Source organism: Marmota marmota, unplaced genomic scaffold (assembly GCF_001458135.2).
Source record: "Marmota marmota marmota unplaced genomic scaffold, marMar, whole genome shotgun sequence".
NCBI lineage: Eukaryota > Metazoa > Chordata > Mammalia > Rodentia > Sciuridae > Marmota > Marmota marmota.
This window is the reverse complement of record NW_026000170.1, coordinates 175,088-201,664: the sequence shown is the minus strand read 5'-3', so window position 1 is coordinate 201,664 and position 26,577 is coordinate 175,088. Positions and strand designations below refer to the sequence as shown.

At 41.8% G+C, this 26,577-nt stretch overlaps 1 protein-coding gene across 1 annotated transcript; it reads right to left on the bottom strand.

The window, feature by feature from the left end:
* Positions 1 to 615: 615 nt before the first annotated feature.
* Actg2 (actin gamma 2, smooth muscle) lies at positions 616 to 22,108 on the bottom strand. The gene is made up of 9 exons (XM_015499795.2): positions 21,978 to 22,108; positions 14,081 to 14,242; positions 12,794 to 12,922; positions 7,482 to 7,592; positions 7,132 to 7,216; positions 5,060 to 5,221; positions 4,041 to 4,232; positions 2,540 to 2,721; positions 616 to 833 (listed from the first exon to the last, which is right to left on the bottom strand). Exons 2-9 carry the CDS (start codon positions 14,204 to 14,206, stop codon positions 690 to 692), a joined length of 1,131 nt encoding a protein of 376 aa, XP_015355281.1. The 5' UTR covers positions 14,207 to 14,242; positions 21,978 to 22,108; the 3' UTR covers positions 616 to 689.
* Positions 22,109 to 26,577: the final 4,469 nt, after the last annotated feature.

Below are 26,577 nucleotides of genomic sequence, written 5' to 3'. Positions count from 1 at the left end.
AATTGACCAAGGGCAGGGGACAGAGAAAAATATAATACAAAGCAGATGGGAGAGAAAAAAGAGAAGGGACAAAGAGATCGAATGAAGGAAAATAAAAGTTCTTCCCAAGGGTGCTGTTCCTTTCTTGATTAATTTTGGAGCCAAATGCAACCCAATCTTCAATGACAAAGGACCTGAGAAATCTTAGGCCCATTGTGAGTTTCCTTTTCTAAGTACAAATAACCATGTGTTTGAGCCACTTATGTCACATCCTGTATGACTTGGGTTTGTGTGCTCTAGTGTATTGCCCTTGCGTATGAGGATTTACACCTCTGAAAGCCCAGGTTTCTTAATCCCCCAAAGTCATCTAGCTCATATTCTTACTTATGTTCAAGGAAGAGGAGAAAAGATGGTACAGCTTTGGAGTCAGATATACTTGAATTTTAATCTTGGTTCTGTGTAATCCTCAGCAAGACTTCACTTCTCTGAGTCTCATTTTTGTCTTCTATAGCACAGGGATAAGAATAGTATCTAAAGTACCAAAGGAGCACTGTGTAGACTAGAAATAATTTGAGAAAAGCCCTTAGCATTGTGTATGAGACACAGCCCAGGAAAAAAAAGAGTCCACAAGAGAAGTAAGGCTTGCAGGTTTAATGTTTCAGTAACTGGTATCAACAGTCTCAAGAGAATCCTGAGAACCTGTTATGACTTTAGAAGCACTTCCTGTGGACAATGGAGGGTCCTGCCTCATCGTACTCAGGCTTGCTAATCCACATCTGTTGGAAGGTGGAGAGAGAGGCCAGGATGGAGCCTCCGATCCAGACTGAGTACTTCCGTTCAGGGGGAGCAATAATCTGCAAAGAGTAAATGTTTGAATCATGATCAGCCCCCAAGAGCAACAGGCAAGGAAGTTGAGCATGGTAGCACATACCTGTAGTTCCCCCGCCCCAGACCTTAGGCAACAAAAGAAAAGAACTGGAAAGGAGGACCAGAAATCTTCTCACCATGCTTCTAGACTGCCCTGGGAAAGGGCGGCCTCCATGATCAGAAATGAACAGGATAAACATTGTGGTAGACTAGATATGTCTACTTCCCCACCCCTCCTCCCATCCTCATGGTAAAAATGCTTGCTGTACCCTGGTGGCTGTTTCTCAATGTAGATGAAGCGGGCACCTCAGACCTGTTGAACCAGAATCTGGGGTGAGGCTGGGTGTGGCATCCTGGCATGATGCCCTCCATGTGGCAGGCAAAGTAAGTACATTTCTCCTGAAGTTCTGGGTGGGAAGAGCCTGTAGGTTCTTGGCAGTTTTCTGGTGACCTGCTCTGCTACCCTGTGATGAGCACCTCCACCAGGCCAGGGAAGGCCCCAGCAGCCTTCCTTTCTGAGGAAAATTCTTAGAATTGTGACAGAGAACACATCTCCATTAGGCCTACTCCCCCAAGACCACCTTTATTGTGAGAGTAACTTTCCAGCAGTTTCTTCCTATTCCCAACTCTTTCTCTAAACCTGTTAGCAGGAAAGTTCCCAGAAACCCTGGGAAGGTAGGTATGATTGCTTGGAGACCAGAGGCTAGGGAGAAGTGGTAAACAGGTGGGCTTCCATCCTGCTGAGGCTCAGGACTTAGAAATGCACCCTGGGGAGAAGCAGTGTGGAAGTCCAGAGGCAGGATGAACAATGGATCAGAGCAGCTTAGCCAAGAAATCAGGAATGTCAGCTGGGCACAGTGGCACATGCCAGAAATCCCAGTGGCTAGGGAGGCTGAGACATGAGTTCAAAGCCAGCCTCAGCAATGGTGGGGCACTTAGCAACTCAGTGAGACTCTGTCTCTAAATAAAATACAAAATAGGGCTGGGGATGTGGCTCAGTAGTTGAGTGCCCCTGAGTTCAGTCCCCAGTACCAAAAAAAAAAAAAAAAATCAGGAATGTCCCTGAGAGTTTTTAGTGGCAGCCAGCCCCATGAGCAAACATTCCCTTTTAAAATTTTGACCTCCTCTAGGGTAACATCCAAATTCTTGTAAAACTTTAAAGACGTTTTAACTTTTCCTACTTTCTTCTTCTCTCCTTCTATTTCCCTCCTCCCAACTTCCTCCTACACTGACCCAATATTCTTTTTTGTTTGTTTGTTTTTTTCTTGGTACTGGGGATCAAACACAGGGGTACTTTACCACTGAGCTACATCCTCAGTTCTTTTTATTCTTTATTTGAGACAGGGTCTCACTAATTTTCTGAGGCTGGCCTTAAATTTGTGATCCTCTTACATCAGTCTCCTGAGTTGCTGGGATTACAGGTATGTGCCACCATACCCAGCTCAATATTCTCTTTATCTCAAATTCTTTCAATTTATTCTTGTATGACATCCATATGACAAGAGTTCATCCATGCTAAACATGTCTCTAGCCTATCAGGTCTCAAGAAACATAATCTGCCAAGATGAAATTTGCTCCAGACCAGGCTGCTGCTGAACCCAAGAGAACACCAGGTTCCTGTGCCTGTCAGCACCTCCCAGGTAGGCAGGTCTCTGTGCAAAGAATAGGAAAAGGTATCTAGGGCAAGACTCACCTTGATCTTCATGGTACTGGGGGCCAGGGCTGTGATCTCCTTCTGCATCCTGTCAGCAATGCCAGGGTACATGGTAGTGCCCCCAGAGAGGACATTGTTGGCATACAAATCCTTACGGATGTCAATGTCACACTTCATGATGGAATTGTAGGTTGTCTCATGAATTCCGGCAGACTCCATGCCTAGTGGCGATTACAAACCCATTGTTTCATAAACTCAGTTCCAGCTCCTCATATGATCCTTCTGCTGCTATTACAACTGCCCTAGTTCAGAACTTTAATCAATGTCCCACTTGGATTACAAGAGTGGACCCCCAGCTGGTCTTGACCCTGCTTTTAGCTTCCCCCTGTTCTAACTGATCTTTCACACTGTTGACCACGGCATATTTCTAAAGGGACAATTCCTCTTACATACCAGCTTACATTACAGCTCTAATGTGATAAATTCACATAGCATAAAAATTCCCTATTATAGTATATTGTTCACAATAAAACCCATCAATTTGTACAACTATAGTGCACCAATAACAATGTGGAAGAATATATTGTTCAATAGTTTTTAGTGTATCCACAGAGCTGTGAAACCATCACAATACAATTTTAATTGATTAAAATTAAATCAAATTTAATATTCTCTTGGGGGACACATTTTTAATGCCCCCTAAAGAAACCCTCTACACTTATCATCCTCTTATACACCCCTAAGGAAAGTAATTGTCCTTGTGTTAAATATTACTTTATAATCCTTGTCTTAATACCATCTGGTAGGTTCATCATTGTTTCCAATTTATAGATGAGAAAATTGGAACTTAAAGAAGGGAGTTAAGTCCAAGGTGACAGGATTTGGAGGGGCAGAGTTGGGACTTAAAATCAAGTCTGATCTCTTTCCTACTGTAGATATGTCCCAATGATTGGAAAATATCCTGATATGTGTAGTGTATTAATCTCATTCTTAGTTTCATTTTATATTCTCTAGCCTGTTTTTCCTTTATCTTTTTTTAACTTTTTCTAAGTTGTAGATGGACACAATACCTTTATTTTATATGTTTATTTTAATGTGGTGCTGGGGATGGAACTCAGTGCCTCATGCATGCTAGGCAAGTGCTCTACCCCTGAGCCACACCCCTGGCCCTCCTTTATCTTTTTAATTTTTTTTCTTTAGTTGTAGATAGATACAATACCTTTATTTATTTATTTTTATGTGGTGCTGAGGATCAAACCCAGTGCCTCACATGCACAATGCAAGTGCTCCACCACTGATCGATAACCCTAGCCCTGCTTTTCCTTTATCTTGATTTCCTGGCCCTTTTATTTAAAATTAGATTTTATCCAGTTGTTTGTTTATATAGTTTTGATCCTTCCTGGAAAAATATGTATAAATAATAAACAAAATGTCCATGATTTCCTGGTATTTCTCTTTGCATACCTCGCCCACCCTTCACCTTGAACCCCTCCACTGTGCCCTCTAGATCAGTGAGCAGGGACTGAAAATAGCACCTCACCAATGAAAGAAGGCTGGAAGAGGGTCTCAGGGCAGCGGAAGCGCTCATTGCCAATGGTGATGACCTGCCCATCTGGCAGCTCATAACTCTTCTCCAGGGAGGAAGATGAGGCTGCTGTGGCCATCTCATTCTCAAAATCCAGGGCCACATAGCACAGTTTCTCCTTGATGTCTCTCACGATTTCTCGCTCAGCTGGGAAGAACAGAAATGACAAATAGTGGGTATTCTGTTCTGATAGCTTGTTTGTGCCACTGTGATCACCTTGAAAAACTCCTTACATCTATTTTGAATTCAGTCTTAGGATGATACCTGGATTATCCCCAAAGAAGGTCAATGGCCTCTTCATCCCATGTAAAATTGTCCACTTTTTTCTAAAATGGGAGTACAAAAGCTTTATTCCCAAGCAAAAGTTCGCATGGGATTTCCCCCTTGTTCTTATCACTGTCCTGATAATGCCATAGCCTTCCTGAGGGCCCTACAGGGCACACTTCCAATCTAGACTCAAACTTACACTTTGTTATCCCACAGAATATTAAGGCCCCTACCTAAAAACTCATTTGCACAGTAGGGCTGTGTGATGCCCCTCTTCTTAGAAATTCAAATCTCTTTAGTTTACAATTTTCTTCAGACAAACCCTAGCACCCCTAGGTAATGAAATGCACCACCATATCTTTACTACCATTCATCCCTGTCAAAGCCACAGGTCCCAGTGTGACACAAACAGAAGCAGCAGGTCCCTAATGAGGGAGAGGATGCTGGAAAAGCTGTAATGGAGGGGTTAGCTGAGTGACTCTTAGAGCACCCAAGCCTTGTCCCCATCCCCAGGGTGTCTTTATTAGGAATCTTCCTCCTTCAATAAGCCTGTCTTGACCAGAGGCACAGCCCCAGTTTTGGGTTAGTCTGCCCCCAAGAGAATTAGAGGACACTGGACCACAGAATTCTTCTTAGTCCTAAGAACTTGCAGTCCTACATCAGATTTGTTCTGAGTTCAAGTCAAAATCAGGAAAGGGGCTTGATACCTGTGGTCACAAAGGAATAGCCTCTCTCTGTGAGAATCTTCATGAGGTAGTCCGTGAGGTCGCGGCCAGCCAGGTCAAGGCGCATGATGGCGTGGGGTAGGGCATAGCCCTCATAGATGGGAACATTGTGGGTGACTCCATCCCCTGAATCTAGGACAATGCCTGTGGAGAGAGAGGATGGGGCAAATGAAAATCTCATTCTGTCTTTCATCTATTTTTTCTGAGATCTGTTACCAAATGATCTCTAGCTACCATATTTCCCTTTAGTAATTAAGAAAACTCACCCACCATGAGAATCATCATTCATATTTGTGTGTGTGTATATCAGTTTTTTTTCTCCCAAATGAGACTATAGGCCTCTAGAAGGCAAGTGAAATCTCTCCTTTTCTTGGATTCTTTGAAATACATTCATGGTAATGCACACTTGTTGATTTGCATTCAATCTAGGCTACATGTTCTTGAAGTAAGAGTGGAAATCCTTCAGGAATCAAACTAATACATATGTACCTACAATCAGAATGTTAAATCTGGAAGGAACTATGAAAACCAATCAATTTGAAAGGGATTAACATTCTCTACTAATGAAACTTTTAGTAAACCATGAAAGGAAATAAAATTTCTCTAAAAGAAATCCCTCTTGATCCAACAGCAATATTCTAATTGATGGGGAAACACCGCTAGATCAACATTTTAAAAAACATTTTATTTTATTTTTTACTTAGCATGATATTTTATTTCTCTTCTTTTCATATTTTTTGTTGGTCATCATTATCATTATTATTATTTTGGGGGATGCTAGGGATTTAATTCAGAGGACTCAACCACTGAGTCACATCCCCAGTACTATTTTTTGTATTTTATTTAGAGACAGGGTCTCACTAAGTTGCTTAGTGCCCCACTTTTTGCTGAGGCTGGCTTTGAACTCATGATCCTCCTGTCTCAGCCTCCAGAGCTGCTGGGGTTATAGGCATGCGCCACGGCACCTGATTGGTCACCATTATTTTTTAATATTGTCCTGGATGTTCTAGTCGATGTAGTAAGACAGAAAATGTAAATACAAAATATTATTACCAAAAATAAACAGAATTGTCATTATTTACATATGACATGGTTTTATGTTTAGGAGACTAAATGTACCAACTAAGAAACCATTAGACCATAATAAGATGGTTTGACAAGGGCCAGATGCAAAATAAATATTCAGAAACTGGTAATCTGCTCTTGTACACAAAAGTTTATTATGAAAAATTTTAGAATAAAAACTAGAGAAAACCAAAAGGTCTAGCAAAAGAGAAGTGGTTAAATAAATAAACAATGAAGCTATCATTCCATGACTACCATGTGTCCAGTAAACATGATGTTTATATCATAAAATCAAGTGCAAAGCCCAGAATACAAAACTGTGTGTGCTATGTATTTCATCCTTGCTGTCCTTATCACATGCAGTGAAATGATCTTTTACTTTTATCTCTCCCCCATTAAACTGTTCACTCCACGATGGCAGGATCTGTTTTATTTGTTGTGTATGTCCATGGCCTGGTACAGAATTTGGCACATTCTAGAGAGTAATGGGAAATATTTGATAGAGGAGTGAATGGATAAATGAATGAGTTCATGATGACTGAATGTTTGAATGATATTGATGAAAGCTGTCAAGTCCCTATTAAGGGTCATTTTGTGTTGAGGTTCTGTGTTTCCAGAATATCCTTCCACAGCAAGGTCACATACATATAACGTCTATCACCACAGGTTCTACCTTTGCTAACTTTATGAGGTAGAACATTCCAGGGTCATGGGATGTGTGTATAAGTTCCTGGAATGCTACCATAAGGAACAGCCCTCACTGAATGTGTGTGCTAGTTATGCTTTGTTCATGTAAATTCTTTCCAACTCTATGAAGTAAGCTCAGACCCAGCATTTCCCATAGGCATTCCTATCTGTTAACTCTAAGCATAATTTTCTCCTGGACTTTGGCTCTCCCTTTAATTGTTCCATGCAGGATCCTCTGCAGGAGGTCCGCTTGACCTTACTTCCCCTGAAATCAGAAAGAAAGAAATTACAGGGCTACTTACCTGTGGTGCGGCCAGAGGCATAGAGGGAGAGCACAGCTTGAATGGCGACGTACATGGCAGGGACATTGAAGGTTTCAAACATGATCTGAAAGGACAGTGAAGAATAAAGAACTATCTGTCAAAAATTGCAGCACCTTTTGGGCTATAGAGTGGTTTGTAATCTTATTAAGGGTAGGAACTAAGCCAATTTGGTACTTTATACTATTCCCACTTCCTATAGGCCTTGCCCTGGGCTATATAGAAGGCCCTCAAAACAGTCTGTTGCACTGATGTATGAAGGGGAGAAAGTATCTGATTTGAGCATCCATGTTGCACTCTTGTGCCAGACCTCAAGTCTTGCCAACTCTTACCTGGGTCATCTTCTCCCTGTTGGCCTTGGGATTTAGTGGGGCCTCTGTGAGCAGGGTGGGGTGCTCTTCTGGTGCTACCCGTAGCTCATTGTAGAAGGAGTGATGCCAGATCTGGTTGAGACAAAAGCCAGATTAGCCCAGCAGACTCCCAGCAGGCTGGAAAATTCTAACAAGCCCCTGTAAGGGGAGTGGATGGGTTGGATCTGGAGAGGAGAAAGGTCAGCTTTGGGATTTCTAATTGACACTTAAAGGACATATTCTTTCTCAACAGGGCCCCAGGCAGGCCAGCCCTGGGGCCAATATACTGTGTGTGTTGATTATTTCCACTGGACTTTCCTTCTTCCTGTTTCTCCTTTATCTCCTTTGCTTTGTGCCTCAAAGGAGATGGGCATATTGTTCATCACTTTCTGAATTCTGTGTTTGGCCAGTGGAAGATTCTAGCAAGAGAATTAGAGAGTAGGAGGAGAGAAAGTGGTCAGGGCATTTCTCCTGGCAATGGTGTGGTCCTCCATGAACTGGTGGGTAGCTCCTTTTTCAGGACTTCAGCTCTCACTGGGCTCCAATGACACTGCCCTCCCCCACTTTGTCCTTTCAGACTTAGGGGTGTAAGAGCTCTCACTGTTTCTGGCACTTGGGTGCTTTAACATCCCTTTCTGGTTACCTTAACCCTGCTCACATCTTTTTTTTTTTTTTTAATCAATTAAAATAAAGAGTATACTGTCTCCTGCTGGGAACCTAACTGATATCTGACTAGGCTAATTGGTGCTTAGAGCAGGATTTCTCATCCCAGCACTGTGACATTCGAGGTTGGATAATTCTTTGTTGAGTGGGCAGATCTGTACATTATAGGATGTTCAGCAGCATCCTTGGTCTCCATTCATTAGATGCTAGTAGCACCTTTCCAATTGTGACAATTAAAAATATCTCCAGATATTACCAAATGTTCTCTGGGAGGCAAAAGATGATACAATAATTGTCTTTATTTCAGAGAAATTTGGTACTAGTGACAGGGAAATGGGGCTTTGGTTGCTTTCAGAGGTAGGACATAGGGTCACTTGGTCCCCTTGAACCCGTATATTTGTGAACTTTGGTAGGAGGATGCTAAGTGTAATGAAGGTAGATGTGAATCAGACATGGTGCCCAGTTCTTTTGAAATCTGAAGGGATGAAAGACAGTCAAAAACACAAACTGCAAAGACATACCAAATTGTTTGGTTAAGAAAGAGGCAGGAGTTGTCAAAATCTGGGAGATTTGAATGGGTCTGAAAGCAAAGAAGGTCTCCAGAGGTGGGGAAAAGCATCTGAGGCAGAGGAAATGGCACAAGCAGAGGCCCTGACTTGAAGGTTTAGCAGGATCATGAAAAATAGCAATTGGTCTTAAAAAGGTGATGTTTCTTAAAATGTGCCCCTGGATGCTCTCTCTCAGCATAACCTGGGACCATTGTCCCAGGTGCAGGTTCCTAGGCTCTATTCCAGACCAACCAAATCAGTATCTTTACATGTGGGTCCAAGCACCTGCACTTCATTCTATTTTATTAACAAAGTATTGTATCCTAAAAGTTGAAAATATTTATAATTCAAAAAAAGAAGAAAAAAATTATTAAAATATCCCAAATTTCCATCAACTAATAACAGTTAACATTTTGTTTTTGTTCTGAATCTTTTCTTTATGTATTTTAAAATTTGTTATTATTATTTACTTATTTCATATTATTATTATACTATGTTCAAATTTGTTTTCATAGCATAAATAACTTTCTCTTTCATAGTCAATATTCATTTTTAGTAAAGTAAGGAAATATTTTTAGTGCTTCAATAGTTTATCATATATGTCATATATTTAATCATTACTATTAGAGTGTCTGATTTTTGTTTATAAATGATCCTGTAAAAATTATCTTTGTGCACTTTATATTTTCTGTTTTGAATTCAAGATGTTTTACAGAGAAGAATCCTAAATGTGGAGTTAGGAGACTAAAAGATGTGGCAACTGGGAGACTATTTTCTGTGACCAACAAATGTTAAACTACTCCTTAAGAATAAGTAGGGGCTGGGGTTGTGGTTCAGTGGTAGTGCGCTTGCTTAGCATGTGTGAGGCACTGGGTTTGATTCTCAGCACCGCATATAAATAAATGAATAAAATAAAGGTCTATCAACATCTAAAAAAATTTTTAAAAAATAGAATAAGAAAGGGCTGGGGATATGGCTTAAGTAACAGCGTGCTCGCCTGGCATGCGAGAGGCACTGGGTTCGATCCTCAGCACCACATTAAAATAAATAAATAAATAAATAAATAAAGATATTGTGTCCACCTAAAGCTAAAAAAAAAAAAAATAATAGAATAAGAAAGTAGCTGAGCATAGCAGTATAAACCTGTAACCCCAGTGACATGGGAAACTGAGGCAGGAGGGTCTCAAGTTTGAGCCTCAGCAACTTAGCAAGACCCTTTCTTAAAATAAAAAATGGAAAGGTCAGGGGATGGAGCTCACATGTAGAGCACTCCTGGTTCAATTCCCAGTAACAAAAAAATAAATAAATAAGAAAGTGGCTATTTTGCTTAAATTCAATGTTTTCACTCTTAAAATATGAAATAATTTGATAGGTAAAAAATAATATCTGGTTGCTTTAATTTTAAGTGTTTCAAAATGAATTTTAAATCTTTTCAAATTTGCAACTTTTTATAATTTCCATTTGACAAATTACCTGTTCATGTCCTTTATTTGTCTAAGGGACATTTTGTGGTTTTAATTACCAATTTGCCTTAGCTATTTATATTAATCCTTTAATGCACTTTAGTATTTTTTACAATTTGACATTTGACTTTTGATTTTCTTGATATGCTAGAAATTATGATTTTTTTAAGAAGTCAAATTTGTCTTTTCTCTGAATACTTTCACCAGAAAACTGATTAAACATGCACATTTACTTTTTAAAATTATTTATTTATTTATTTATTTATTACCAGGGATTGAACCCAGGCGTGCTTAACCTCTGAGCCACATCCCCAGCCCTTTTTAAAAATTTTTAGAGAGTCTTGCTAAGTTGCCTTTGGCCTTGATAAATTGCTGAGGCTGGTCTTGAACTTGTGATCCTCCTGCTTTAGCCTCCCCAGCCTCTGGGATTACAGGTATATGCCATCGTGCCTGGCTATTCTTTGAATTTTTATATTTAATTTTCTCTTCAAGTGATATATATTTGGTTAAATAGTATGAGATAAGATTCTTCAGCCCCTCAAATAACTAATCAGTTGTCCCAGAGTAATTCGCTGAATGATCCTTTTTTCTCCTCTAGTGTTGGAAGTTTCATGTATCATATAATCCCTTTTTACCTTTGTGCTGGCATCAAATTGTTCTAATTTTTATAACTCATATTTATATTTTAGAATTTGCCCGGTCTCACTAATAATTTTTCTTACTTCTTTTCTTCTCATAATCTTTGCCCATTTATTTCTCCAATCATACTTTATGACTATTTTGCATAATTTTTCTTGTACTGGCAATGAGTGTATAAATTATTTGGGGGAAATTTGGCAGCCTTACCCTATTTAGTTTTTCTTTTTAAGGCATGTATTATTATTATCCTAGAGGCTTCTTTGAAGGATTCATACATTATCACTACTGTAAAAAAATATTTTATTACTTATGTTTTCAAGTTAGAGATCGTGAGATATATATAAATAAAAAATATCACTTTCTCTTTAGCACTAATCCATGTTCTAGGATTATACTAAATATTCACCTAATTCAATCTCCAAAGCAACCTAATTAAGGAAATATTTTTATCTTCACTTACCAATGAGGAAACTAAGTTTTAGAGAGTGGGATTTGCACCCAAGTCTCTCCAATGATGCCGGTGTCCATGATCTCCCCCACTTGACTGTAATGTAAAAGCTATTGCATTTTATGTGCTTATCTCATATCCAGAGCAACCAAATCCAGGATTTAGAGAATTACAGAGTTCAACTCAATATTCTTCATTTCTAATGGCAGTCTGCTCAATAAGCTCTCTGTTACCTTTCAAAAGACGATCATCTTAGAAATAAAGACTCTCATACAACTGTCAGTGGAATTGATTGAAGGAATATTAGAGCCAGGCACAGTGGTACATACCTATAATCTCAGCAGCTTAGAGGCTGAGGCAGGAGAATCCAAAGTTAAAAGTCAGCCTCAGTTACTTAATGAGGTCCTAAGCAACTTAATGAGACTGTCTTAGAATAAAAAATAAAAAGGGGGCTGGAGTTGTGGCTTAATGGTAGAGCACTTGCCTAGTGTATGTGAGGCACTGGGTTCAATCCTCAGCACTGCAAATAAATAAATAAAATAAAGGTCTATTGACAACTAAAAAATATTTTTAAAAAATTATAAAAAAGGCTGGGGATGTGACTCAGTGGTAAATTGCCCCTGGGTTAAATCTGTAGTTACCCCTCTCCCCCAAAGAGAGAATATTAGAAAGGCTCTGTAAGCATTTTGCACACGAGTTTGTTTGTCACAAATGTTAGCATTTTTAAAATGCTCTCTCTTTACATTTTCTTACACAAAAGAACTTCTTGAAACCCCCAGAGTCCTACTTAAGATTTTCATTAAAGAATCATGATAATAATATAACATCAATTCACCTATCTGAAATCAAAACAGAGAAAATAAAAAGGGAGAGAGGGTTATTTGCATCTCTGGAGGTAGCACCAGCATTTTATTTTAGGTACCAGGAATTGAGCCACATCCCCAGCCCTTTCTATTTTCAAATTTGAGACAGGGTCTCAGTAAGTTGCTAAGGCTGGCCTTGAACCTATGATCCTCCTGCCTCACCGCCCCTTCCCCCAGCCCCAGTCACTGAGATTACAGGTGCGCGCCATTGCACCCAGCAGCGCTAGCATTTTGAACAAGGGTGAATATTGACTGGAGCGAAGGTAGTGAAAGGAGGACACTGGAAATGAGATATGGCCAGGTCCTCAGATGCCATGACAGGAAGTTAGGAACTTACTGTTGTTAATGAGGAGCTACTGACGATTCTAGAAGATGTGAATGACCTGAGCTGATGTTTCTAGAAAGAGGAGCTTTGCAGCAGGGTAGAGAATAGGGTGAGTGAGGGCCGGAGATAAAGAAAGCAGTGGGAAGCCATTGCAACAGTCCAGGGAGAGAGTTTGGCAGCGTAAGTTGGAGAAGTTATCATGGGGGATGGAAAGAAAAGAAAGAAGGAGGTGAGAACATTTTCAAGGAAGAGTTGTCAGGGCACAGTGGGTTGTGAGATTCTAGGGTCATGATGATGGATCATTGTTAAAATAAACACAGGGGGATTGTGGGGCAGTCCAGATACCTTCTCCATGTCATCCCAGTTGGTGATGATGCCGTGTTCAATGGGGTATTTGAGAGTCAGGATCCCTCGTTTGCTCTGAGCCTCATCCCCAACGTAGCTGTCTTTCTGGCCCATTCCCACCATCACACCCTGCAAGAGACAAGGAAAGAGAGTGAAGCTGCTGAAGGCTTCCTACAGAGGGATTCAGGCACTAGGCTAACTCTGGAGAAGGAAGAAAATGAGAAAAAGAGCCCCCCAGATACAGGACAACAGAAGGTAAGGGTGGGCAGACACATGTGAGTGTGGAGGTGACAAGAGGAGGAGGTAAGAGATTTCCTGTGGGCTGGTTTTTCTTCTCTCTCCTAAGACAATGTCATTTTTTTTTTTAAGATAAAACAATGCCCATCCATACACTTTTCCTCCCTCTTCTCCCCCGGCCCCATCACACCCGCCCCCCGACATGTACTAGCTCTCCTTAAGTGCCCTGTGCTTATGCTCCACACCTCCACATTTTGCTTGTGCTCTCCTTTCCACTAGCTGGAATCCTCCTGAGCCTCTGGTATCTATTTTTCTACGAAGCTTTCCCTTTCCCAGATTCCTCTCTGCCTATTATTCCCCTTTGGTGAAATATTTTTGCCTCTTTCACAACCCATGATCTCAAGTGAGTTGTGTGTCATCTTCACAAAATGCAAATTTTTTAAAAGCAAGAGGCTTAATAAGCCAATCCCAAAAAACCAAAGGCCAAATGTTCTCTCTGATATGCTAACTCACAATAAGCAGGGGTGGGGGAGGATAGAAGTACATTGGATCAGACAAAGGGGAATGAAGGGAAGGGAGCGGGATGGGAATAAGAAAGACAGTAGTAGGAATTGGACCTAACTTTCCTCTGTTCTTATGTGAATACATGACCAGGTCACGTACAACCACAAAAATGGGAAGTTGTACTCCATATGTGTGTAATATGTCAAAATACACTCTACTGTCATGCATAACTAAAAAGAACAAATAAAAAATTTTAAAAAGCAAGAGCCTTATTTAATCTCATGTATCTTCATTCCTCCAAACCTAGCAACTCCCAAAACGTAAGCCCAGACATAACACATCATGGTATGACTGATAAATATTGGTTTTGGCATGGGATAATTCTGTTTAAAGAGTTGCACTCTATCTTTGGTCAGCAAACAGCCTCCCACCCCACCCCAGCACACATGTGTGTACATACACACACACACACACACACACACACAGCATAGTTTCCACAATGTGGCTCGTAGTGGTTCAAAGTTTTGGATCCAAATGAGCACAAACCTGGTGGCGAGGGCGGCCCACGATAGAGGGGAAGACAGCCCGGGGGGCATCATCTCCTGCAAAGCCTGCCTTGCACAGGCCAGAACCATTGTCACACACAAGTGCTGTAGTCTCTTCTTCACACATGGTGAGTGTAGCTGAGTGAACTGAGGCCTGGAGCACCTTGGGGTTGTAGGAGAAGAGAACCCGTCAACTGCGTGTCAAATCATATTATAAATATCTTCTTGGTTTGGGGATCTTGCATCACCTGCAATCAGGGTCCAGTTCCAGAAAGGGCAGGTGTGGACCTGGCCTCCCATTCTCTGCCAGTTGGGCTTTTCCCCTCTACCCTGCTGTTATGGAGTGATTTATGTCCCTTCTCGAATTCCTATATTAAAGTCCTGATCCCCAGTACCTCAGAATGTGACTGCATTTGGAGATAGGGTCTTTAAAACGGTCATTAAATGGAAATGAGGTCACTAATCTAATATGGCTGGTGTTCAATATGACTACTCCCACAGAAAGTATATCCTTATAAGAAGAGAAAATTAGGACATGGATTCATGTAGAAGGTGGCTACAAGAAGGTAAGGGTGAGAAGACAGCCAGCTACGAGCCAAGGAGACAGGCCTCAGGAGAAACCACCCTGCCAACACCTTGATCTTGACCTCAGACATCTAGTCTCCAGAAACATGAAAAAATTAATTTCTATTGTTCAAGTACTCAGTCTGTGGTACTTAGTTATGGTCATCCTGCCAAAATCAGCTTTCATCTCATGGAGTGAATCACTAAAAGACTTGAAGTTTAGGAAAAGAGTTGAAAAAAATTGCAATATACCTAACAAAGGGTTATTATTTACGATATACAAAGAACTCCTACAAACCAATAAGAAAGTAAATAGCTGAAAACAAAAGATAAAGACTGAATAGATAATTGACAGAAAAGGAAATGCAAATACCCAACAAAAGATGCATTAGCCTCTCTACTTACCAGAAAAATGCAAATTACAGAAGAACATCTTCCACTCATATTGTTAAGATTCAAAGTTTTATGACAAGTGTTGGCAAAAATGTAGGAAAACTGGTACTTTTTAATTAGGGAAACACAGGATGCACAATTTGAAAAGACCCAAATATCCAAATAATGGGATACATCACTGTACTGTATTGTAGTTAACAGAAGAACAAGGCATATCTATATGGGCTAACATGGGTAGATTTAAAAACCATTCTTGCTGAAAAGCAAATTATAAAATAGAACATGAAGCTGAAACCATTTATGTGATTTCTTTCTTTTCCCCCTTTTTTTTTGTATCAGGAATTGAACCCAGGGGCCCATAACCACTGAGCAACTTCCTCAGCCCTTTTATATGTTTTATTTTGAGACAGGGTCTTAATAAGTTGCTTAAGGTCTCCCAAGTTGCTGAGGCTGACTTTGAACTTGTGATCCTCTCCTGCCTCAGCCTCTGGAGCTGCTGGGATTTCAGGCATGTGCCACTGCACCTGGCTATGTGATTTCTTTCTTTCCTTCTTATTTATTTATTTATCTATTTATTTATTTATTTATTTATTTATTTATTTATACAAGGGGTTGAACTCAAGGGCACTTAACCACTGAGCCACATCCCCAGACCTATTTTTGTATTTTATTTAGAAACAGGGTCTCATTGAGTTGCTTAGGGCCTCACTAAATTGCTGAGGCTGCCTTTGAACTTGCGATCCTCCTGCCTCAGCCTCCTGAGCTGCTGGGATTATAGGTATGCACCACTGCACCTGGTTTATATGACTTCTTTTTAAAGCATAAAAGCATTATGTATTTTCCATGATTTCCTACTTGTGGATATAAATATATAGCAAAAATTCTGAAAGGCTACCTAACAGGTCATTGTGATTGCCTCTGGGGGTGGGGAAGGGGACAGGAAAAGGAGGTGCTGGGTTATATCTGCAATGATTTAACTTTTTAAGGAGACCGCATTCACATATAGCTTATATAAACAAAAATCGATAATATATTAAAGAAAAAAGACGCAGTAGTTATCTGTGAAGACTTCAGTCCTGAGGGTAGAAGGACCTCGAAGAGGATGGGGAGAGAGAGGAAGGGAAGGAACTTCGTGATGGGACTTGCCGTCTGCTGCCTTGACAGATGGAGAAAACAGCATTCCTTCCTCCATGATGAGGACTAAATCAGTACGATGTGAATTGATGAAGGAATTAATTTTTCCAACATCGGAGACAGTCTTTCTTCCTTCCTGCCTCTCTTCCTTCTTTCCTTTATCCTCCCTCCCTTCCTTCCTTTTTTTTTTTTTTTTTTTTGTGTGTGTGTGTGCCAGGGATTAAACTCAGGGGCACTAGATCACCAAGCCATATCCCCAGCCCAATTTTTGTATTTTATTTAGAGACAGGGTCTCACTGAGTTGCTTAATGCCTCACTTTTGCTGAGGCTGGCTTTGATCCTTCTGTCTCAGCCTCCTGAGCTGCTGGGATTACGGGCATGCACCACATGCCCCAGCGCCTTCCTTCCTTTTTTGATTAAAGACAGCATCAAACAAATTCTTGGCACTTGGTGATTAACAAGAAACAACAGGATCTCAGGGAGCAGTGAGCAGATGGCCCTCTAGCTGAGACACAGTAGGGTAGGGTGCAATGGACTTGGACAGACCCCAGCAGAGAGGGCTGCAGAATGTGTGACCACAGGTGGCTCCGACAGGGAGAGGGAGAGAGAGGGGCCCCAAATGGCCTTATGCTGAAAGTGGACGGTGAAGACCATGGCTAAAACAAAGAGGAGACAGAGTCTCAGACCTGTGAATGCAAGGTCAGAAAGGATATGGAGGGATGGAGCAGAAGCTTATTAGAGCAATTTTAAGATGAAAATTCTGTTTGAGGTAGGACTCCCAATAGGAGAGGCCTTTTAAAATCTGCTTTGCTTCTGTCTCTGTTGGTCCTCAGAATCTCGCAATGGCAGTGGAGCTTAGTCTCATCTTTCTAGCCCTATGGGGCCCAGAAGAGAATAGCCCTATTGATAAAGCCGTGTGGCTAAGCAATAAGACCATTAGGCAAATTTACAGCTGGCTGAATTTCTGGCACTGAAAGGTGTTAGTTAATGGTGGATATCAACCTGGAGGTGGCAACATGCCTCAGAGCTTTACTCTAAGTCTTTCCCCAGGTGACATTTTTATAAATGAGTTGAATGAAAACAGAGAGTACTGGCTGATTGAATTTCTGGATAAAACAGAACTAGGGGAGAGAGTAATATTAAATAGTTTGGATGGAAGAATCAAAATCCAAGAAGTTCCAAAAAAACAGAGAAAATGAGTTGAATCAAAGAAGATGAAATGCAGTGGGGTAAGTAAGAGGTTCTACGTGTGAGTCTCAATGACCAAACTATGAAAGCTCTTGTTTAGCACCTGTGAGTAGGACCTGGTGTCTTATGGAGTGCCAGCAATGCTGTGACCAGGATTAATTGATTGATTTTACATTGCTGAGGAACCTAGGGCCTTGTACAAGCTTGGGCAAGCACTCTACCACGGAGCTATATTTCTCCTACCCTGTGTCCATTTTTCGGGCCCACTTTTACTGGTCAGGGTATGGAGAAGTAGGTTTATAATCACTGCTATCGAGGGTCCTATTGTCCTGCTTTTCTGAAGGGGAATTTTAAAATACTTATGAAAATCCTTAAAAACGTACATAAATTTTGGTTGGACAAAAAACACTTCTAAAAATCCCTTCTTATGAACCGTCACATGCCTCTTTATCACAGCTTTTTTTTAATATTTATTTTTTAGTTGTAGTTGAACACAATACCTTTATTTTATTTATTTATTTTTATTTGGTTCTGAGGACTGAACCCAGGGCTTCTCACATGCTAGGCAAGCACTCTACCACTGAGCCACAACCCCAGCACACAGTTTTTTTGAAATAGTCAAAATTGGATACAGCCCTGATGTTGAAAAGTTATTGAATAAGTGGGATTATTAACTAATTAACAGGAACCTACGTACAATAGCAATATATTTAATGCAATGAAAAAGGTGCAAGTTGCTTTGTTAGGTGAAACACCACAGTGTACTCAGTGTTTCCACGTTTGGTGAAAAGTGTTTTAAGTTTACGAAATGTGGTATTCTTCATGTATACAGCATCATCTATTTAACCCACACAATGTCCCTGAAAGAAGCAATTTTAAATCCCATCTCACAGACTTGGAAACCACCTTGCACAGAAGTTAAAGAACTTGTCCAGGACCTCCCAGGCCTGGCATCACCCCAGGACAGGTCTGAAGCCTGAGGGTGTGTTGTCCCCACCACTTTGGTGAAATTGTCCTAACTTCTCCATGTTTGGTGTTTTGCTTCTGCCTGCCTGTTCCTCTAGAGCTGTTGGCAGCAAAAGCAGCAAAACAAAAGGGTCTGTGTTCTTTCCTCTCTGTGAACCTCTGAGCTCCTCCTCTGCCAGCACCATATCTGAGTTGACATTTATAGCCCCAGCACCTAATTCGCAGTTTAGTGCAGAGTAGGTGCTCAATAAATGTCGGGTGACAATCCCATCACTTGGTGGACCCATTCTGCTCTGCCCCTTGGATCCTCAGGTACTTGATTTGAAACCACATGGACACAGTTTTCTCTTCACCAGCTGACCAATTCCAACCGGTGGTCCACCTTGAAGGGAAGACAGCGTCCAAAACCAAAGGGTGGCAGGGAGGTAAAGCTGTAGCTCTATGACTGTCTAGCTCCAGAGCCCCCTCTGTCCTTCTCTCGGGTGTGATTTATAGTTCCAGTCCCTCTGGCTTTTCAGTTAACCCTTTGCCTCCCTCCTGATGTTCCACATACACAGACAGAATCAGAGCCTCCGACTTTGTTTCCAGGCAGTGTGGCTGCTGAGACAAACCACAAAGCAACTTAAAACCGTCAACAGGACCATTCTGCAGCACTTCAGGTGCTTTAAATCTGTTTCTGCTAAACCAAAGAAGAAGTGAGGGTGGTGACGGCAGGGTGAGGGCTGGCGGCCTAGAGCGGAGCCTCTGTGGGGCCCCACAGCACCCCGGGAAGAAAGGCTCTACCCTGGAGTCAGACTCCTGGAATGTCTCTGCCAGGGAAATTCTAACCCTTCCTCAGCTGCTTTCTGGTAATCTGTGGCTAGTCTCGAGCATGTCAGCTGAATCAGAGCCAAAGGCACTGTGGTTTCCTGGGGTCACAACCACTTTGTGCTTGAGGGAAGCTGAGCGGATTGTTCTGGCTCTTTCAGCACACAATACATCTGGACTTCATTGAGGCTTGCATGGAGTTAGAAATGCAGTTTTAATTTATTATTTTCCCCCAAAGGTGGCCAAAACCCCAAACTTAATGAGTGCAAATAATCTGCTCACTCACCCATCTCCCTGGTCAACCCTGACTCAGAGGTGTGAAAATCTTCCCTCCCTACCACTCTGAAGGAACAAGTTTGACCACAGAACTCCTCTCACATCTTCTTTCTTTGCCCTTATCCTCCCTCCTGGGACACCCTCCCAACACCCTCGTCCACATGTCCCTCCTGGCCTCCAGTTTCCTGCTCTGAAAATGATAACATCTGTCTCACAAGATGATGAATCCAATGAAATGAAAGTGCTGTATAAATTGTAAACCAAGGTAGGCAAACTCAGGCCTGTTTTTGTATAGCCCACAAGCTAAGAATTTTTTTTTCCATATTTTTGAACAGCTGGAAAAAGATTAATAGAGTACTGTTCCATTTTACATAAAATTCAATTTCAATGTCTACAAATAAAGTTTTATTGGGACACAGAAATGCCCACTCATTTCCATATTGTCTATGACTGCTTTTGTTACAATGGCAGAGTTGAGAGTAGTTAAGACAGAACTTCAGGCTCACAAAGCCTAAAAATATTCACTATCTGGAATACTATATAAAAAGCATATAAACCCCCATTGTAAAGGGCACATAAAATAATAATTCTTATTAATTTCTCTTATTCTTCTCCATCAAAGTTTACTTCTGGCAAATTCCTTGCATGTATTATTTTGTCAAATGAACCCCAATATTGTCTAATTATAATGCTCCAATAAAAAAAGAATTTCTAGGATGGAGCTTGTCATATTGGAAGAGATTAAGGTTTGAATTTAAGCCAGTTTCAAAATACATTTTCATTTTAGTGGACAATTTTGGCCCCCAAAGGAAGATCTCTTGATGGTGGAATTTCACACTGTAGTTGGGTATATATTTGGAGTGAGGGCTTCAAATGATTATTATCTGCCCCTCCCCTAACATATATAAATACTGCAATAGTTTGGATATTTTTTTTTAAAATAGCTTGCTAGTTTCTCCCCCGCCACCCACACATTTTTTATTGGTGCATTATAGTTGTACAGAGTAGTGACATTTGTTGTTACATATTCATACATGAACACAATGAAACAATATAATTTGGCCAATAGTTTGGATGTTGAATATCCCCCAAAGGCCTATGTGCTAAACATTTGTTCCCCAGAGTGGCATATTGGGAGATGGTAGAACCTTCAGAAGGTGGGGCCTAGTGGGAGGTCATTGGGTCATTGGGTCATGCCCTTGAATGGGACTGTGGGACTCCAGCCTCTTTTTCTCAGTTTCCCAGGCCTTGTATAGAATTGCACTGCTCATGGCACATTCTCCAGCACCTAACCATCTCCATCACGGGAGGCTCTGCCTCTTTCCAGCCCAAGGTCTACTCTGAAAGTGAAACCCACATTTAGATAGTAAAAGTGGGTGCTCAGAGCCTCCCCATGCAAAGTATGGTCCCAGACCAGCAGTCTTAGCATCATCTAGGAGCTGCTTGGGCATATAAATCATCAGTCCCACCCCTAGCCTACTAAATCAGAATCTGGGGTAACTGTGGGATGATCTGTTTTAATAAGCCTTCTAGAGGATTCTTATAGTCTGAAGACTTACGACCAGGCCCTGGCCATGTTAGTCTGAGTGCTGTACTTTATACATTTAGTCCTTACTACAGAGCTAATTAGTATATTGTTACCTTTACCCCATTTTATAGGTAAGAAAACTGAGGTTACTCACTAACTTTGGCTACCAGTCTGCTTCCAAGGCCCTGTACCATGACACCAACCTGCCTCAGCTGTTAAAAAAGATGTTAGTGGATTCAGACCACAGAAATGGAACTGACCTCTCTATCTCACTTCCTTTTGATTCTTTGTGTGTGTGTGTGTGTGTGTGTGTGTGTGTGTTTGGGGCACCATGGCCTTCACAGGTTATTTTGCAGATGAGTGTGTGTGAGACTTTCAGATGAGTTGCTTAGCCTCTCTGGACCTCAGTGTTCTCATTGGAGGAGAATGAATTAATTGGCTTCAAAGTGCCTTCCAGCCCTAAAACCAAGGACACAGGACACTTGTCCCTAACTTACCCTTGACTTTTCCTCATCTACAATGAACCTAGAACCTTCAGAGATTGAGAAAATTCTCTACATCAGCCAAGCAAGCACAAACCAGAGAACAGAAAGACTTACTTGGAGAACGAAAGAAAATAACTTTGTATTCCCAACATAGACATCTCATGGACACCAGGACCATCAAATACCCTGAGAAGATACTGTTTTTCTGCAAAATATCTGCTTTCCTAAAACACCCTCCCAGACATTCTGACCCATGACAAAGGACATCTGAGTGAGCCGGGCAAGTAGAGACTGCAGGCGCCACATCCCAGCAGCCTCCTGGCCTAAGAGCAGGGAACATGGTTCCAAGCTGCCCCTGCCCCAGGATGCTCCCTGGCCAGAAATGGCCTTTCCTGGCAGGCAGCAATGTGCTTGCAGGCACTGCTGCCACCAAGAGCCTTGACGTTTGTGACCTGGGCCAGCGTCATGGAAGCCAGGCCAATCTGGAGGCTCCTCCTGCACCCAGAGGCCAGGCAGCCCCAGAAAGGAAGAGGCTGCAGAAGCTGTGTGGTACTCACCGAGGGTGTGAGAGGTCCTTCTCCCAGTGACTGAGGGCTGCTGTGTCTTTGGCAGAAATACCAGAGCAATATAAAACCCCAGAGGCGGATCTTCTTTAAACAGAGTCCCTAAAAAGGCCAGCTGACGGTGTGTTAGCAATATTACCATATAAGGTGGTTTTTTCAATAAATTGGCCTTGGGGGGTGTAGAGGGGGGGTTGGTAGAGTGAATTATCATTTGAAAAATGTATGCAAAAGGATTCGAGTGGCAACAGCCCCAGTGCTGGTGGATTTGTTCCTTTTAGGCTGCACTTGCATAAACAAAACTCACACCAGGCCTTATAAGCTGCCCAGAGCAAGGCCAGATGCCGCTCTGCTCCCAGAGAGAGAACCATACCAAGAATGGCAGTGGGCCTCCTCTGTCCACACCTCCCTCCTCAGGCCTGCTACCCACTGCCCTGGGGTCTGCCTAGGACACTCTTTCAGTGTCCCCAAAATGGGCACTGTTGTGCCTTATCTGATGCAAGCCCAGAAAGCTAAAAGGAAATACCATCTTTACTGGGGAAGGGATCTCATGTGCCCTGCTTGCTTGCTGCCCTGGACTTTCATTCTCTGCTGGATTACCTCTACTTGTCCCCAAAATACTGAGAATTGCAGGCCAAGGAACCTGCTTCAGGGTTGAGGCATACATAACAAGACTCTTAAGCCTCAGAAACTTCCAGAATTCTGTGGTTCTTCCTCCTCTTTTTTTTTTTTTTAAAAGAGAGAGAGAGAGAGAGAGAGAATTTCAATATTTATTTTTCAGTTTTTGGCGGACACAACATCTTCGTTTGTATGTGGTGCTGAGGATCGAACCCGGGCCGCACGCATGCCAGGCAAGCGCGCTACCACTTGAGCCATATCCCCAGCCCTCTTCCTCCTCTTTTTTTAAAAAAACCTTGTGTACTCTCCCTGGGGAGTTGTTTCATGTCCCACAACATCAGCTATCAGTTCTGTAGCAATTCCAACTCCATGATGCCACAGTCCCAACACCTCACATCTGATCCAGAAGGAAGGCACCAACTGCCTACTGGAGAGCTCCATCCTGGTGACTCTACTCTTCAAGCTCAGCTATCCAAAACTGACTGAGTTTCCCATACCCACAAAGCCACTGTGTCTCCCGGGGTTACCTCCTTCTGAGTTCTTCCTCACAGTCCTTCAATCTAGAAGCCTCTTTCTCCCTCATGCCCCACAATCACCTGGGTACTTTTTTTGGTGGTCCTGAAGTGTGTTTCTATCGTGTCCTCCTTTGCTCCCTGCTTTAGGCTCTGCACCTGACTGGCCTGAAGTGGGCCATAGCTTTTTTTTTTTTTTTTTTCCTCCGTATGGGGGATTGAACTCAGGGGTGCTTATCACTGAGCCACATTCCCAGCCCCTTTTAAATTTATTTAGCCAGGCGCAGTGGCGCATGCCTGAATCCCAGTGGCTCAGAAGGCTGAGGCAAGAGGATCGTGAGTTCAAAGCCAGCCTCAGAAATTTAGCGAGGCACTTAGCAGCTCAGTGAGACCCTGTCTCTAAATAAAATACCAAATACTGGGGATATGGCTCAGTGGGTTCAATCCCTGATACCGATACCCCCATCATTTCTTTCTTTCTTTCTTTCTTTCTTTCTTTCTTTCTTTCTTTCTTTCTTTCTTTCTTTCTTTCTTTCTTTCTTTCTTTCTTTCTTTCTTTCTTTCTTTCTTTCTTTCTTTCTTTCTTTCTTTCTTTCTTTCTTTCTTTCTTTCAGACAGGGTCTCAATGAGTTGTTTAGGGTCCTGCTAAATTGTTGAGGCTGGCTTTGAACTTGTGATCCTAATGCCTCAGCCTCCTGAGCACTGGGATTACAGGCATGCGCCATCACACCCAGCAGGCCATTTTATTTATATGGGATGCCGAGAATCGAACCCAGTACCTCACACATGCTAGGCAAGTGCTCTACCACTGAGCTACTACCCCAGCCCCAGGCCATAGCTTCTTGGTTGGCTTTCCTGACCCTGCTCCATTTTTAAACCCAGTTGTTACCTAATTGTGGGGCCACCAACATGTAGCACCAGCATGACATTGGCATTTGTCTAAACTGCCATTCCTCAGGCTTTACCCAGACCTATTAAGTCAGAAGTTGTGGGAAGCTCAGTCATCTGTGTTTTACAAGCCTCATCCCCAAACCCAGGTGTCCAGGAAAACTACCCTTCGATAGAGGCACACACTGGAGGCCCTGTGCAGGGAGTTCTAGGTAGTGGCCTAGTGCAGGTCTAGCTTTCCCATTAGCTGAGAACTCAGGCAAGGGTGATGTGGAAAAGGAGTGTCCTCTGCTAAAAGACCAGAGGAGGATTAGGGGAGGCTTTACCTGATGGCCTTTGGTCATCATTAGGGACACTGGTCATCATTAGGAATACTTAACTCATTTTTTAAAAAATTTTTCTTTTAGTTGTAGATGGACACAAGAACTTTATTTTATTTATTTATTTTTATGTGGTGCTGAGAATCAAACCCAATGCCTCACACGTGCTAGGTGAGCACTCTACCACTGAGCCACAACCCCAGCCCCACTTAACTCATTTTTGACCACTGGTCTCAGTGCTTAATGGCCTAAGTCTAAATTCCAGGCCCTGTGGAAGCTTTCCCCAGGGAATGAATCCTGGAGGAAGAGGGCTTCCTGGAGCCTGTTGCATAGCAGAGGCTGAGTGAGATGTGAGCTGTCTAAGCAGGGACAGGGTGCCTTCGCTTCTGACTGCTGGAGGCAGGCAGCTTGACACTAAGTGCTAGGGCCATAAACTCCCCCTTCTCCTGAGTCTCCCTTCCTGGGAAAGGATGAGGACAAGGCAGGGACAAGACACGAGTCTCCCTTGACTTGATCAGGGATCTAAAGGATGTCAGGATTGGCTCAGTTTCCTTCAATCATTCAGCACCGTGGTCAGGGTTCAGATAGGGACACCTGTTTTTGTGGATATTCACACCTATGTTGGCACAATCTGCTAATAAACAATAAAAAGCATATGTCAATTTTAAAAAAAATTAATTAAAAAAATAAAAAATAAAATAAAATAAAAAAGAACACAACACACTAAAGAGAAACAACAACAACAACAACAAAAAAAAAAAACAAAAACAAAAAACAGGGAAGTCTGTTGACCAAAAACAGCCCGGAGACCAGAAAGGGGGATGAGCTGAAGAAACTGGAGCTCTCAGGAAGTGCTTAGGGAAGCTGGGGTATGCCAGGAATTGGATAAGAGAAAGGAGCGGGGAGGGCAAACCAGGTGGCAGAGGCTTTCTACGAACTGAGCTCCACCCTCAGGCCTTTTTAAAATTTTTATTTTGAGACAGGGCCTTGCTAACTGCCCAGGCCTTAAACTTGCTATCCTCCTGCCTCAGCCTCCCGCATTGCTGGGATTACAGGAGTGCACCACCGTGCCTGGCTGACATTTGCCTTTTGATATTGTCCACTGAAATTTGTCTTACTGAAGTTTAATCAAATGTCTTTCCTTTTTGTAGTTTGTCCTTCGTAACATCCTTAAGAAGGCTAAGTACTTCTTTCGAAAATTTTTTTAAATAAAAAAAACTTTAATTGTGGTAAAACACACAAGAAAACAAAAATTTATCATCTTAACCATTTTTACATGCACAGTTCCATTGTGTTAAGTATTTTCATATTGTTGTTGAATCAATCACCAGAACATTGTCATTTTCCAAAACTGAACTCTAGATCTTTTGAACAATACTGCTCCCTTCCCACCAGTCCCTGGCATCACCATTGTATTTTTGGTCTCTATAAATCTGACAACTCTGAGTACCTCCTATCTATGGAATCATACAGTATTTGTTTGTTTGTTTGTTTTGCAAATGGGTTATTTCATGTATCAAAATGTCCTCAAGCTTTACCCATGCCGTAGCATAAATCAGAATTTCTTTCCTTTTTAAGGTTGAATGGTCTGTCATTGTATGCATTATCAACATTCAAAAAACGGGGTGGGGGGGTAATCTACAATAAGGAAACTTTTATTTGGGAATCAAACATGAAAATGAAATTTCAATTTGAGATACACACACTGTCCTGGATAGCCTCAAGTATGCTCAGAGAACAAAGGAAGGTTGGGGCTTTATTGGAAAAGAGAAAAACTATGTAAATTGTTTTGAAAGTTCATTGGTGCAGGTGGTCACTAAGTAAAACTTACAGTCTTAAAAAGTCATAGGAGGCTGTTTTGTGGGCTTGTGAGACAGCATGTTAAGCAAGTGTTCTTGAATAGACAGACAGCTGTCCTAGTAATATTTCCTGTTATCAGGCAAATCATGTGTGAGAGCCCTCACCCACCCCCTTAATGGCCTTCCCTGGCTCTAGTTGACAAAGGTGACTCGATTTTGAATCTAAAAACCTTCACAGTATATACCATATTTTTTTTATGCATTCATCTATTGGAGGACACTGGGGTTCCTTCCCTCTTGGGTATTGTGAATAATGCTGTTCTGAAGGTGGGCATCCAAATAGCCTTTGAACCTTGCTTTCACCCTACCTTTGATTTTATACCCAGATGCAGAGTTGCTTCATCATATGGTCATTCTATTTTTAATTTTTTTTGAAGAACTGCTGTACTGTTTTTTTTTT

Bases quoted from the DNA above. Each gene is read 5' to 3' on its own strand.
- Actg2 (XM_015499795.2), bottom strand. From the start codon at position 14,206: ATGTGTGAAGAAGAGACTACAGCACTTGTGTGTGACAATGGTTCTGGC. The intron at 7,593-12,793 runs GTATCTGGACTG...TGTCTCAACCAG, and splicing joins ACTGGGATGACATGGAGAAG to ATCTGGCATCACTCCTTCTA. The intron at 4,233-5,059 runs GTATCAAGCCCC...TGTTCTTCCCAG, and splicing joins CTATTCCTTTGTGACCACAG to CTGAGCGAGAAATCGTGAGA.